The 16,215-nt window shown below is 39.0% G+C and overlaps 1 protein-coding gene across 3 annotated transcripts in view; it reads right to left on the reverse strand.

Annotated features, from left to right (window-relative positions):
• The window catches only part of FMO2 (flavin containing dimethylaniline monoxygenase 2), a 54,529-nt gene that overhangs the window by 25,774 nt on the left and 12,540 nt on the right, over positions 1-16,215 (reverse strand). The window contains exons 2-3 of one of the 3 annotated variants that reach the window (XM_082390582.1): positions 15,987-16,098; positions 15,711-15,848 (exon numbers count right to left, since the gene is read on the reverse strand). In XM_082390582.1, coding sequence (XP_082246708.1) covers positions 15,711-15,842 — 132 coding nt within the window. In that variant the 5' untranslated portion in view covers positions 15,843-15,848; positions 15,987-16,098. Of the gene's footprint in view, positions 1-15,710; positions 15,849-15,986; positions 16,103-16,215 lie in introns of those variants that run through there. The other 2 variants (XM_082390583.1, XM_082390586.1) reach the window with 2 other exon arrangements.

Below are 16,215 nucleotides of genomic sequence, written 5' to 3' on the forward strand. Positions count from 1 at the left end.
GCTTCCCATTGCTGGAGAAAGTGCTAAAATATGTTAATTACCCACTCTTCCAATGTTCCAAAGCGGCCACTAGGGGGTGTCAGAGAACTGGTAACCACTAGTTTGTTCTCTATATCTGTGAGTCTATTTCTTTTTTGTTATACCCACTAGTTTGTTTTGTTTTTTAGATTCCACGTATAAGTGATATCATACAGTATTTGTTTTTCTCTCTCTGACTAATTTCACTTAGCACAATACTCTCCAAGTCCATCCATATTTTTGCAAATGGCAAAATTTTATTCTATTTTTATGGCTGAAGAGTATTCCATTGTATATATATACCACATCTTCTTTATCCATTCATCTGTTGGTGGATACTTAGGTTGCTTCCATATCTTGGCAATTGTAAATAATGCTGCTATGAACAGTGGGGTGCATGTATCTTTATTGAATTAGTGTTTTTGATTTTTTCAGATAAATACCTGGGAATGGAATTGCTGGGTTATATGGTAGTTCTAGTTTTAGTTTCTTGAGACACCTCCCTACTGTTTTTCATAGTGGCTGCACCAATTTACATTCCCACTAACAGTGTATGAGGGTTCCCTTTTCTCCACATCCTCGCTAACATTTATTATTTGTGCGTGTGTGTGCACGTGTGTCTGTGTGTGTTTAATGATAGCCATTCTGACAGATGTCCATATCCTTCCCCAGGTTAGGGTAGTTTTCAACCATTATTTCTTACTTATTTATTTATATTATTATTTTTTAATATTAGGTTTTTTAAAACATCTTTATTGGAGTATAATTGCTTTACAGTGGTGTGTTAGTTTCTGCTTTATAACAAAGTGAAACAGCTATACATATACATGTATCCCCATATCTCTTCCCTCTTGTGTCTGCCTCCCACCCTCCTATTCCCACCCCTCTAGGTGGACACAAAGCACCTAGCTAATCTCCCTGTGCTATGCGGCTGCTTCCCACTAGCTACTTATTTTACATTTGGTAGTTTACATATTGTCAATGCCACTCTCTCACTTCATCCCAGCTTACCCTTGCTCCTCCCCCTGTCCTCAAGTCCATTCTCTACGTCTGGGTCTTTATTCCTGTCTCCTGCCCCTATTTTCTTCAGAACCATTTTTTTCTTAGATTCCATATATATGTGTTAACATATGGTATTTGTTTTTCTCTTTCTGACTTACTTCACTCTGTATGACAGTCTCTAGGTCTATCTACCTCACTAAAAATAACTCAATTTCATTTCTTTTTATGGCTGAGTAATATTCCATTGAATATATGTGCCACATCTTCTTTATGCATTCATCTGTCAATGGGCACTTAGGTTGTTTCAGTGTCCTGGCTATTGTAAATAGAGCTGCAATGAACATTGTGGTACATGACTATTTTTGAATTATGGTGTTCTCAGGGAATATGCCCAGTAGGGGGATTGCTGGGTCATATGGTAGTTCTATTTTTAGTTTTTTAAGGAACCTCCATACCGTTCTCCATAGTGGCTGAATCAATTTACATTCCCACCAACAGTGCAAGAGGGTTCCCTTTTCTACTCACCCACTCCAGCATGTATTGTTTGTAGATTTTTTGATGATGGCCATTCTGACTGGTGTGAGGTGATAACTCATTGTTGTTTTGATTTGCATTTCTCTAATAATTAGTGATGTTGAGCATCCTTTCCTGTGTTTGTTGCCATCTGTATATCTTCTTTGGAGAAATATCTGTTTAGGTCTTCTGTACATTTTTGGATTGGGTTGTTTATCTTTTTGATATTGAGCTGCATGAGCTGCTTGTATATTTTGGAGATTAATCCTTTGTCTGTTGTTTCATTTGCAAATATTTTCTCCCATTCTGAGGGTTGTCTTTTCATCTTGTTTATGGTTTCCTTTGCTGTGCAAAAGCTTTTAAGTTTCATTAGGTTCCATTTGTTTATTTTTGTTTTTATTTCCATTTCTCTAGGAGGTGGGTCAAAAAGGATCTTTCTGTGATTTATGGCAAGGAGTGTTCTGCCTATGTTTTCCTCTAACAGTTTTATAGTGTCTGGACTTAGATTTAGGTCTTTAATCCGTTTTGAGTTTATTTTTGTATAAGGTGTTATGGAGTGTTCTAATTTCATTCTTTAACATGTAGCTGTCCAGTTTTCCCAGCACCACTTATTGAAGAGGCTGTCTTTTCTCCATTGTATATTCTTGCCTACTTTATCAAAGATAAGGTGACCATATGTGCGTGGGCTTATCTCTGGGCTTTCTAACCCATTCCATTGGTCTATATTTCTGTTTTTGTGCCAGCACCATACTGCCTTGACTACTGTAGCTTTGTAGTATAGTCTGAAGTCAGGGAGCCTGATTCCTCCAGCTCTGTTTTTCTTTCTCAAGACTGCTTTGGCTATTCAGGACCTTTGGTGTTTCCATACAAATTGTGAAATTTTTTATTCTAGTTCTGTGAAAAATGCCATTGGTAGTTTGATAGGGATTGCATTGAATCTGTAGATTGTTTTGGGTACTATAGTCATTTTCACAATGCTGATTCTTCCAATCCAAGAACATGGTATATCTCTCCATCTGTTTGTATCATCTTTAATTTCTTTCATCAGTGTCTTATAGTTTTCTGCATACAGGTCTTTTGTCTCCCTAGGTAGGTTTATTCCTAGGTATTTTATTCTTTTTGTTGCAATGGTAAATAGGAGTGTTTCCTTAATTTCTCTTTCAGATTTTTCATCATTAGTGTATAGGAATGCAAGAGATTCCTGTGCATTAATTTTGTATCCTGCTACTTTACCAAATTCATTGATTAGCTCTAGTAGTTTTCTGGTGGCATCTTTAGGATTCTCTATGTATAGTATCATGTCATCTGCAAACAGTGACAGTTTTACTTCTTCTTTTCTGATTTAAATCCCTTTTACTTCTTTTTCTTCTCTGATTGCTGTGGCTAAAACTTCCAAAACTATGCTGAATAAGAGAGGTAAGAGTGGGCAACCTTGTCTTCTTCCTGATCTTAGTGGAAATGGTTTCAGTTTTTCACCATTGAGAATGATGTTGGCTGTGGGCTTGTCATATATGGCCTTTATTATGTTGAGGAAACATCCCTCTGTGCATACTTTCTGGAGGGTTTTTATCATAAATGGGTGTTGAATTTTGTTGAAAGCTTTTTCTGTATCTATTGAGATGATCATATGGTTTTTCTCCTTCAATTTGTTAATATGGTTTATCACATTGATTGATTTTTGTATGTTGAAAAATCCTTGCATTCCTGGAATAAACCCCACTTGATCATGGTGTATGATCCTTTTAATGTGTTATTGGATTCTGTTTGCTAGTATTTTGTTGAGGATTTTTGCATCTATGTTCATCTGTGATATTGGCCTGTAGTTTTCTTTTTTGGGGAGATCTTTGTCTGGTTTTGGTATCAGGGTGATGGTGGCCTTGTAGAATGAGTTTGGGAGTGTTCCTCCCTCTGCTATATTTGGGAGAGTTTGAAAAGGATAGGTGTTAGCTCTTCTCTAAATGTTTGATAGAATTTGCCTGTGAAGCCTTCTGGTCCTGGCCTTTTGTTTGCTGGAAGATTTTTAATCTCAGTCTGAATTTCAGTGCTTCTGATTGGTCTGTTTATACTTTCTATTTCTTCCTGGTTCAGTCTTGGAAGGTTGTGCTTTTCTAAGAAATTGTCCATTTCTTCCAGGTTGTTGATTTTATTGGCATACAGTTGCTTGTAGTAATCTCTCATGATCCTTTGCATTTCTGCAGTGTCAGTTGTTAGTTCTTCTTTTTCATTTCAAATTCTATTAATTTGAATCTTCAACCTTTTTCTCCTGATGAGTGTGGCTAATGGTTTATCAATCTTGTTTATCTTCTCAAAGAACCAGCTTTTAGTTTTATTGATCTTTGCTATCATTTCCTTCATTTCTTTTTCATTTATTTCTGATCTTTATGATTTCTTTCCTTCTGCTAACTTTGGGGTTTTTTTGTTCTTCTTTCTCTAATTGCTTTTGGTGTAAGGTTAGGTTGTTTATTGGAGACATTTCTTTTTTCTTGAGGTTGGATCGTACTGCTATAAACTTCCCTCCTAGAACTGCTTCTGCTGCATCCCATAGGTTTTGGATCATCGTATTTTCATTGTCATTTGTTTGTAGGTATTTTTTGATTTCTTCTTTGATTTATTCAGTGATCTCTTGGTTATTTAGTAGTGTATTGTTTAGCCTCCATGTGTTTGTATTTTTTACAGATTTTTCCGGTAGTTGATATCTCGTCTCATAGTGTTGTGGTCGGAAAAGATACCTGATATGATTTCAAATTTCTTAAATTTACCAAGGCTAGATTTGTGACCCAAGATATGATCTATGCTGGAGAATGTTCTATGAACACTTCAGAAGAAAGTGTATTGTGTTGTTTTTGGATGGAATGTCCTATAAATATCAATTAAGTCCATCTTGTTTAATGTATCATTTAAAGCTTTTGTTTCCTTATTTATTTTCATTTTGGATGATCTGTCCTTTGGTGAATGTTGGGTGTTAAAGTCCCCTACTATGATTGTGTTACTGTCGATTTCCCCTTTTAAGGCTGTTACCATTTGCCTTATGTATTGAGGTGCTCCTATGCTGGGTGCATAAATATTTACAATTGTTGTATCTTCTTCCTGGATTGATCCCTTGATCATTATGTAGTGTCCTTCTTTGTCTCTTGTAATAGTCTTTATTTTAAAGTCTATTTTGTCTGATATGAGAATTGCTACTCCAGCTTTCTTTTGATTTCCATTTGCGGGGAATATCTTTTTCCATCCCCTCACTTTCAGTCTGTATGTGTCCCTAGGTCTGAAGTGGGTCTCTTGTAGACAGCGTATACATGGGTCTTGTTTTTGTATCCATTCAGCCAGGCTATGTCTTTTGGTTGGAGCATTTAATCCTTTTACATTTAAGGTAGTTATCGATATGTATGTTCCTATTACCATTTTCTTAATTGTTTTGGGTTCAGTACTGTAGGTGTTTTCCTTCTCTTGTGTTTCCTGCCTAGAGAAGTTTCTTTAGCATTTGTTGTAAAGCTGGTTTGCTGGTGCTGAATTCTCTTAGCTTTTGCTTGTCTGTAAAGGTTTTAATTTCTCCGTCGAATCTGAATGAGATCCTTGCTGGGTAGAGTAATCTTGGTTGTAGGTTTTTCCCTTTCTTCACTTTAAAGATGTCCTGCCACTCCCTTCTGGCTTGCAGAGTTTCTGCTGAAAGATCAGCTGTTACCTTTATGGGGATTCCCTTGTATGTTATTTGTTGTTTTTCCCTTGCTGCTTTTAATATTTTTTCTTGGTATTTAATTTTTGGTAGTTTGATTAATATTTGTCTTGGCGTGTTTCTCCTTGGATTTATCCTATATGGGACTCTGCACTTCCTGGACTTGACTGACCATTTCCTTTTCCATATTAGGGAAGTTTTCAACTATAATCTCTTCAGATATTTTCTCAGTCCCTTTCTTTTTCTCTTCTTCTTCTGGGACCCCTATAATTCGAATGTTGGTGAGTTTAATGTTATCCCAGAGGTCTCTAAGACTGTCCTCAATTCTTTTCATTCTTTTTTCTTTATTCTGCTCTGCAGTAGTTATTTCCACTATTTTATCAGCCAGGTCACTTATCCGTTCTTCTGCCTCAGTTATTCTGCTATTGATTCCTTCTAGAGAATTTTAAATTTCATTTATTGTGTTGTTCATCATTGTTTGTTTGCTCTTTAGTTCTTCTAGGTCGTTGTTAAACGTTTCTTTTATTTTCTCCATTGTATTTCCAAGATTTTTGATGAACTTTACTATCATTTCTCTGAATTTTTTTTCAGGTAGACTGCCTGTTTCCTCTTCATTTGTTTGGTCTGGTGGGTTTCTACCTTGCTCCTTCATCTGCTGTGTATTTGTCTCCTCATTTTGCTTAACTTACTGTGTTTGGGGTCTCCTTTTCACAGGCTGCAGGTTTGTAGTTCCCGTTGTTTTTGGTGTCTGCTCCCAGTGAGTAAGGTTGGTTCAGTGGGTTGTGTAGGCTTCCTGGTGGAGGGGAGTGGTGCCTGTGTTCTGGTGGATGAGGCTGGATCTTGTCTTCCTGGTGGGCAGGACCACATCCTGTAGTGTGTTTTGGGGTGTGTGTGAACTTATTATGATTTTAGGCAGCCTCTCTGCTAATGGGTGGGGTTGTGTTCCTGTTTTGCTAGTTGTTTGGCATAGGGTGTTCAGCACTGTAGTTTGCAGGTCACTGAGTGGAGCTGGTCTTAGCGTTGAGAAAGAGATCTCTAGAAGAGCTTTCGCCATTTGATATTATGTGGAGCTGGGAGGTCTCTGGTGGACCAATGTCCTGAATTCCACTCTCCCACCTCAGAGGCTAAGGCCTGACACCCAGCCAGAGCACCAAGACCCTGTCAGCCACATGGCTCAGAAGAAAAGGGAGAAAAAAGAAGGAAAGAATAAAATAAAATAAAGTTATTAAATTAAAAAAAATTATTAAAAATGAAAAAACAATGAAAAAAATAAAGAGAGAAAGAAAGAGAGCAACCAAACCAAAACAAATCCACCAATGATAACATCTGCTAAAAACTATACTAAAAAAAAAAAAAAAAGGACAGACAGAACCCTAGGCCAAATGGCAAAAGCAAAGCAATACAGACAAAATCACACAAAGAAGCATACACATACATACTCACAAGAAGAGAAAAAGGAAAAAAATATATATCTATATTAAAAAAAAAAAGGCCGAAGAGAGCAACCAAATCAATAAACAAATCTACCAATGATTATAAACTCTAAATTCTAAACTAAGATAAACATAAAACCAGAAACAAATTAGATGCAGAAAGCAAACCCCAAGTCTACAGTTGCTCCCAAAGTCCACCGCCTCATATTTGGGATGATTCGTTGTCTCTTCAGGTATTCCACAGATGCAGAGTACATCAAGTTGATTGTGGAGATTTAATCCACTGCTTCTGAGGCTGCTGGGAGAACTTTCCCTTTTTCTTCTTTGTTTGCATAGCTCCTGGGTTTCAGCTTTGGATTTGGTTCCGCCTCTGCGTGTAGGTAGCCTGAGGGCATCTTTTGGGAAGTCTGAGTTCTTCTGCCAGGGTTCAGTATGTTTTCTGTAGGAGTTGTTCCACATGTAGATGTAGTTTTGATGTATTTGTCCATGCCTTATTCCTACGCCATCTTGAAGGCCCCTCCCATTATTTCTTCAAATAAATTTTTGTGCTGTTCTCTTTCTTCTCGTGATATGTCTGTAAGGCAAATGTTACTCCACTTGATGTTGTCCCATAGGTCTCTTAAGCTATATTCACTTTTTAAATTCTTTTTCTTTTTGCTGCTCTGTTTTGGTGAGTTCCACTACCCTGTCTTCCAGAACATTGATTCTTTCTGTTTCATCTAGTCTGCTGTTGAAACTCTCTAGTGTATTTTTCAGTTTAGTTATTGTATTCTTTAGATCTTTGACTTCTGTTTGGCAGTTTTGTACATTTTCTGTCTCTTTGCTGACGTTCTTGCTGTGTTCATTCATTCTTTTCCTGAGTTTGATCAGCATCTTTATGACCATTACTTTAAATTCTTTATAGATAAATTATTTATGTCTGTTTCATTATGTTTTTTTTTTTTCTGGGTTTTTTTTGTTCTTTCGTTTGGAACCTATTCCTCTGTCTCCTCATTTTGCTAGGCTCTCTGTGTTTGTTTCTGTGTATTAGGTGAAACAGCTATCTCTCCCTGTATTGAAGGAATTGCCTTATGTAAGAGATGAAACTTATCATTTCATCTTGCCCTAACTCTTGGTTGTCTCTCAAGCCTGTCTGAGTGTCTAAGCAGTCTGATCTTTTTCTTGATAGGTTCCGTTTGTTGAGGTGCCAAGACTCTCTCTCTGAATTTTTTTCAGACTGTGGGGCCCAGATCACAATCCCCCCTGGTAGCCTCCAGAGACAAGCACTCTAGTGTCATCCACTCTGTGGTCCACACCTGCTCACAAGCTTTGGTGGGGCCCTGGGAGTGGCATGGGTGCAGGGTACCATCTGGCCAGCTTTGGTAGGAACAAAGGAGCTGTGCAGGGGCAGGGTGCATCCAGCAGTGCTAGTAAGATAGGGGAGAATGCAAAAATGGTTCTGGCTGGTGCCTCCATCTCCAGTGATAGTCCCAACAAGCTTCTGCTCCTTTGGCAGATGCTCTAAGACTAGCAAATGAAACCCTTTCACATATAGTCTAGGCAATTCCTACACTGCTGCTTTTGTGCTGGGTCCCAGGGTGAGTGAGTCTGTGACTGAGCCATTTAAGAGTAGAATCTCCATTCCTACAAGTCTAATGTTCTCTTAGATGCAAGCCCTGTTGCTTTTCAAAGCCAGATATTTTGGAGGCTTGGCTCTCCAATGCAGGTCCCAAGGGTTAGGGAACCTGGTGTGGGGCACAAACCCCTTGCTCTTCAGGGAGAAGTGTTCTATTCATGAGATCCCTTCTGCTTGTGGATTGCCCTGCCAAGGGTAAGATGATGATGTCTTTGCCTCTCCTACCAGTCTCAATGTGGCCCCTTTATCCTTTGTTGTGGAGGAGCTGCTCAGCTAATTTTCAGGTCTCTCCCAGAGGGAGTTGCTCCATATGTAGCTGTGGATTTGTGGTGTACATGGGAGGAGGTGAGTTCAGAATCTTCCTACACTGCCATCTTGTACCACTTCAACCCATCAAATCTTATTTTTGACAGGCCACTCAAAACAAATCTTACTCTTCTGCTTCCAAGTTAATGATAATTAAATAAGGGACATTTGGCTCTTCAATATTAAATACCAAACCAGGTAATAAAGCAAAGCAATGACAAATTTATCATTAAACATAAATTTGTTGAAATTTCACGTTTCTTGCTTAGGTAAAAAAATCTACCTGGGGAAAAAAATCCCAAATGGAATCTACATGTGAAACCAGAGTCAACAAAGTAACACATTGTTGGTTAAGACAGAAATGACCATTTAATCATATCACCCTCTCAGGTAAAGCTATAATGATTCTAATGATCAGTTGTTAGTAAGAAATGAATGTGATTCAAGTTGTTTTTCCAGTTTCTTCTCAGCAAAGTTACCTGTTCTCTATAAGGATCAACATCTCCATCATTACCTCTGAGTGTGCTTGAATGGTTGAATAAACAGATTTTTTTGTTTGGTATTTGAGCAATGTTTGCTGAACTTATCTCATCATAGGATTCATTTGGGACTCTTGTTAAAAACAGATTCCCCTCCTTAGAAGATTTTGATTCAGTAAGTCTGGGCTGGTGTTCAAGAATCAGTATCTTTGGGGAGACCTTCACGATGGCGGAGGAGTAAGACATGGAGATCACCTTCCTCCCCAAAAATACATCAGAAATACATCTACATGTGGGACAACTCCTACAGAACACCTACTGAACACTGGCAGAAGACCTCAGACTTCCCAAAAGGCAAGAAACTCCCCATGTACCTGGGTAGGGCAAAAGAAAAAAGAAAAAACAGAGACAAAAGAATAGGGACGGGACCTGCCCCTCTGGGAGGGAGCCGTGAAAGAGGAAAAGTTTCCACACACTAGGAAGCCCCTTCACTGGCGGAGACAGGGAGATGGGCGTGGGGGAAGCTTCAGAGCCACAGAGGAGAGCGCAGCAACAGGAGCGCAGAGGGCAAAGCGGAGAGATTGCCTCACAGAGGATCAGTGCTGACCAGCACTCACCAGCCCCAGACACTTATCTGCTCACCCAACGGCTGGGACTGGTGGGGGCTGGGAGCTGAGTCTAGGGCTTCGGAGGTCAGATCCCAGGGAGAGGACTGGGGTTGGCTGTGTGAACACAGCCTGAAGGGGGCTAGTGCACCACAGCTACCTGGGAGGGAGTCTGGAAAAAAGTCTGGACCTGCTGAAGAGGCAACAGACCATTGTTTCGGGGTGTGTGAGGAGAGGGGATTCAGAGTACCACCTAAACGAGCTCCAGAGATGGGTGCGAGCCACGGCTATCAGCACGGACCCCAGAGACAGGCATGAAATGCTAAGGCTGATGCTGCAGCCACCAAGAAGCCTGTGTGCAAGCACACGTCACTATCCACACCTCCCCTCCCGGGGGCCTGTGCAGCCTGCCACTGCCAGGGTCCCATGATCTAGGGACAACTTCTCCAGGAGAACACACGGTGCACCTCAGGCTGTTTGCAATGTCATGCTGGCCTCTGCCACCACAGGTTGGCCCCGCATTCCGTACCCCTCCCTCACCCCGGCCTGAGTGAGTCAGAGCCCCCTAATCGGCTGGTACTTTAACACCATCCTGTCTGGGTGGGAACAGTTGCCCTGAGGCAACCTACACACAGAGGCGGGGCCAAATCCGAAGCTGAACCCCAGGAGCTGTGCGAACAAAGAAGAGAAAGGGAAATTTCTCCCAGCAGCCTCAGAAGCAGTGGATTAAATCTCCACAATCAACTTGATGTACCCTGCATCTGTGGAATACCTGAATAGACAACAAATCATCCCAAATATGAGGTGGTGGACTTTGGGAGCAACTGTAGACTTGGGGTTTGCTTTCTGCATCTAATTTGTTTCTGGTTTTATGTTTATCTTAGTTTAGTATTTAGAGTTTATTATTATTGGTAGATTTGTTTATTGATTTAGTTGCTCTCTTCCGTCTTTTCTTTTTATATATAGATATATATATATTTTCCTTTTTCTCTTTTTGTGTGTATGTATATGCTTCTTTGTGTGATTTTGTCTGTATAGTTTTGCTTTTACCATTTGTCCTAGGGTTCTGTCTGTCCCCCTTTTTTTTTTTTTTTTTAGTATAGTTTTTAGCACTTGTTATCATTGGTGGATTTGTTTTTTTGGTTTCATTGCTCTCTTCTTTCATTCTTTCTTTTTTTTCTTTTTTATTCTTGCTTTTTAATTTTTTTATTTTTAATAATTATTTTTTATTTTAATAACTTTATTTTATTCTATTTTTTCTCTCTTTCTTTGTTTTTTCTCCCTTTTCTTCTCAGCCATGTGGCTGACAGGGTCTTGGTGCTCTGGCTGGGTGTCAGGCCTGTGCCTCTGAGGTGGGAGAGCCAAGTTCAGGACATTGGTCAACCAGAGACCTCCTGGGTCCACGTAATATCAAACAGCGAAAGGTCTCCCAGAATCTCCATCTCAACGCTAAGAGCCAGCTCCAGTCAACGACCTACAAGCTACAGTGCTAGACACCCTATGCCAAACAACTAGCAAAACAGGAACACAACCCCACCTATTAGCAGAGAGGCTGCTTAAAATCATAATAAGGTCACAGAGACTCGAAAACACACCACTGAATGTGGTCCTGCCCACAAGAGAGACAAGAGCCAGCCTCATCCACCAGAACACAGGCACTAGTCCCCTCCACCAGGAAGCCTACACAACCCACTGAACCAACCTTAGCCACCGGGGGCAGACACCAAAAACAACAGGAACTTCGAGCCTGCAGCCTGCAAAAAGGAGACCCCAAACATAGTAAGTTAAGCAAAATGAGAAGACAGAGAAACACACTACAGATGAAGGAGCAAGGTAGAAACCCACCAGACCAAACAAATGAAGAGGAAATAGGCAGTCTACCTTAAAAAGAATTCAGATAAATGGTAGTAAAGATGATCCAAAATCTTGGAAATACAATGGAGAAAATAAAAGAAACGTTTAACAAGGACCTAGAAAAATTAAAGAGCAAAGAAGCAATGATGAACAACACAATAAATGAAATTAAAAATTCTCTAGAAGGAATCAATAGCAGAATAACTGAGGCAGAAGAATGGATAAGTGACCTGGCTGATAAAATAGTGGAAATAACTACTGCAGAGCAGAATAAAGAAAAAAGAATGAAAAGAATTGAGGACAGTCTTAGAGACCTCTGGGACAATATTAAACACACCAACATTTGAATTATAGGGGTCCCAGAAGAAGAAGAGAAAAAGAAAGGGACTGACAAAATATTTGAAGAGATTATAGTTGAAAACTTCTCTAATATGGGAAAGGAAATGGTCAGTCAAGTCCAGGAAGTGCAGAGAGTCCCATACAGGATAAAACCAAGGAGAAACACGCCAAGACACATCTTAATCAAACTATCAAAAATTAAAGACAAAGAAAAAATATTAAAAGCAGCAAGGGAAAAACAACAAATAACATACAAGGGAATCCCCATAAAGGTAACAACTGATCTTTCAGCAGAAACTGTGCAGGCTAGAAGGGAGTGGCAGGACATCTTTAAAGTGATGAAAGGGAAAAACCTACAACCAAGATTACTCTACCCAGCAAGGATCTCATTCAGATTCGACGGAGAAATTAAAACCTTTACAGACAAGCAAAAGCTAAGAGAATTCAGCACCAGCAAACCAGCTTTACAACAAATGCTAAAGAAACTTCTCTAGGCAGGAAACACAAGAGAAGGAAAAGACATATAATAACAAACCCAAAACAATTAAGAAAATGGTAATAGGAACATACATTATCAATAACTACCTTAAATGTAAATGGATTAAGTACTCCAACCAAAGACACAGACTGGCTGAATGGATACAAAAACAAGACCCATGTATATGCTATCTACAAGAGACCCACTTCAGACCTAGGGACACATACAGACTGAAAGTGAGGGGATGGAAAAAGATATTCCCCGCAAATGGAAATCAAAAGAAAGCTGGAGTAGCAATTCTCATATCAGACAAAATAGACTTTAAAATAAAGACTATTACAAGAGACAAAGAAGGACACTACATAATGATCAAGGGATCAATCCAAGAAGAAGACATAACAATTGTAAATATTTATGCACCCGACATAGGAGCACCTCAATACATAAGGAAAATGCTAACAGCCATGAAAGGGGAAATCGACAGTAACACAATCACAGTAGGGGACTTTAACACTTCACTTTCACCAATGGACACATCATCCAAAATGAAAATAAATAAGGAAACACAAGCTTTAAATGATACATTAAACAAGATGGACTTAATTGATATTTATAGGACATTTCATCCAAAAACAACAGAATACACTTTCTTCTCAAGTGCTCTTGGAACATTCTCCAGCATAGATCATATCTTGGGTCACAAATTTCGCCTTGGTAAATTTAAGATAATTGAAATCATATCAGGTATCTTTTCCGACCACAACGCTATGAGACAAGATATCAATTACAGGAAAAATCTGTAAAAAATACAGACACATGGAGGCTAAACAATACACTACTAAATAACCAAGAGATCACTGAAGAAATGAAGGAGGATATCAAAAAATACCTAGAAACAAATGACAATGAAAACACGACAACCCACAACCTATGGGATGCAACAAAAGCAGTTGTAAGAGGGAAGTTTATATCAATACAATCCTATCTCAAGAAACAAGAAACATCTCCAATTAGCAACCTAACTTTACAAGTAAAGCAATTAGAGAAAGAAGAATAAAAAAACCCCAAAGTTAGCAGAAGGAAAGAAATCATAAAGATCAGATCAGAAATAAATGAAAAAGAAATGAAGGAAATGATAGCAAAGATCAATAAAACTAAAAGCTGGTTCTTTGAGAAGATAAACAAAAACTGATAAACCATTAGCCAGACTCATCAGGAAAAAAAGGGAGAAGACTCATATCAACAGAATTAGAAATGAAAAAGGAGAAGTAAAAACTGACACTGCAGAAATACAAAGGATCATGAGAGATTACTACAAGCAACTGTAGGCCAATAAAATGGACATCCTGGAAGAAATGGACAAATTCTTGGAAAAGCATGACCTTTCAAGACTTTCAGCAAGAAATAGAAAGTATAAACAGACCAATCACAAACACTGAAATTGAGACTGTGATTAAAAATCTTCCATCAAACAAAAGCCCAGGACCAGATGGCTTCACAGGCGAATTCTATCAAACATTTAGAGAAGAGCTAACACCCATCCTTCTCAAACTCTTCCAAAATATAGCAGAGGGAGGAACACTTCCAAACTCATTCTATGAGGCCACCATCACCCTGATACCAAAGCCAGACAATGATGTAACAAAGAAAGAAAGCTACAGGTCAATATCACTAATGAACATAGAAAAGAAAAACAAATACCCTATGCTAACACATATATATGGAATCAAAAAAAAAAAAAGTTCTGAAGAAACTAGCGGCAGGACAGGAATAAAGATGCAGACATAGAGAATGGACTTGAGGACACGCGGAGGGGGAAGGTTAAGCTGGGACGAAGTGAGAGAGTGTCATGTACTTAAATATGCTACCAAATGTAAAATAGATAGCTAGCGGGAAGCAGCCGCATAGCACAGGGAGATCAACTAGGTGCTTTGTGACCACCTAGAGGTGTGGGATAGGGAGGGTGGGAGGGAGACGCAAGAGGGAGGAGATATGGGGATATATGTATATGTATAGGTGATTCACTTTGTTATAAAGCAGAAACTAACACACCATTGTAAAGCAATTATACTCCAATAAAGATGTTGAAAAAAAAAAGAATCAGTATGTTTAAGAAACCCTCTAGGCATGTTTTATGATTATATACATCTGAGAAACCCAATGTTAAAAAAATTCCTTTTGGCATAAGATTCAGTTTGAACTGGGAAAGCACACATGGTAGATGTTCTTGCCATCCCCTTGACTGGTCAGCTTTTAGCAAGAGCCCTTTGGATGATCTCTGCTGGTGTGAGAGTCTGCTTTCACATATTCAAATTTTTCACTCCTGTCTGGAGTGTTCCCACTTGTTTTAACTTCTCACTTGGATGTACCTGATACATAATCCTAAAGTCACTGCTGTTGAGGTCTGAGATGAAACTTTTGTTTAACCATTTTGAGCAGGAATACAAGTTAGGGTTATAAGTAGGGCCTTAGCTGCTTGGGAGTCACAGAGACCCAGGTTTGAATGTCAGTTCCTGCAGCTGTGTGGCAAACCACCTAACCTCTCTCAGTTTCTGTTTGCTTGTCTATAAAATATAAATATAGTTATTGTAGCTAATGTTTATTGTATTCTAAGTTCTTTACATGAATTATCTCCCTGTATCTTTAAAACGGTACTATGAGATAATCATACTTTTCTGTTGCCCTCATTAGACAGCTGAGAAAAGTAAGACACAGGAATGTAAATAACTTGCCCAAGATGTCACACCTAGGAGGTGGCAAGCTAGTTACTTATTTAAAAGATTATGGGAATAAATATTTATAAATCTTCATAGCTGTCTATCTTTGTATTTTTCTAAATTTTATACAAATTCTGAGGGACAGCTAGCATTTCCAATATTTGGGTTTGGCTAACAGAATAAAATTAATGAATAAAATATATTTAATAATATAGTTAAAGAGTTCTCAGAGTTACACTAGAGTGTCATCAAAAAGCCAAGCAAACAAATATGGTTTGTTTGTCAGAAAAAAGTCAGCAGTAATAAGAGCTCACTCTCTGAAAAAGCAAGTGCTCAATGGTTAGAATAGAAGTGGTGTCTTGAAAAGAATCCCTGTCACTTCTGTTTTGTAAAATGCTCTCTAATATCAGTGTATTGCTTTGAGAATAACAAAAGTGTGGGCTACATACAGGACAATTGCTAGGTCCATAAGAAGAGATTCCTTCACAGCCTGGGTTGGCCACCTGGGTTAGGATAGTAATGACCTGGGAGAGACACCAGCCTATTTCTTTAGTTCCTGTATAGCAGCATGAAATACATTCTATCAAAGTTGCTTAGGAAATACCTCAATAAGGCCCATCAGTAGTATGATTCACCCTACAATAGCAGCACAACTTATTCAAGAAACAAGATCTCACTTACTTTGAACCTCCACAGCCCTCCAATATCTTCAGTCTTCTCAAAGCAAGTGGGTTCGAGTCCCTCATCCACACAGCACTTCAGAGATATCAGGCCACTGACCCCAGCTCCAATCACTGCCACCTTCTTTGCCATGGTATCCTGTGAAGGAGTTGATGAATTAATGCTGCTTCACTGAGGCAAAAGGTAAGACAGTCCTTATGGTGTGGACAGTAATTGGCTTTGAATGCTGAAGCAGTGTAATTTAATAAGCAGCACTAATTGAATAAAATGCCTTACCTGTCAAATCCCAGTCTCCTCTTTCCCTTGAAAGAAGCCAAGTTGTGTCATGGACTTTGCTGCAAACCCCGTTTACGACGTCTTTTTAAATGGTTTAACATTTAAAAGCAACCTATCTAACAAAGCCAACAGATAACATATTACTAGGGATATGAGCCAATCTTCAGTTACGTTCTTCAGAGTGCTGAGCTTTTCCGTTTCAGCCGCTCTCCCCAGCTATCATCCTTAC

Source organism: Balaenoptera borealis (genome assembly GCF_965194805.1).
Source record: "Balaenoptera borealis genome assembly, chromosome: 1".
Classification (NCBI taxonomy): domain Eukaryota; kingdom Metazoa; phylum Chordata; class Mammalia; order Artiodactyla; family Balaenopteridae; genus Balaenoptera; species Balaenoptera borealis.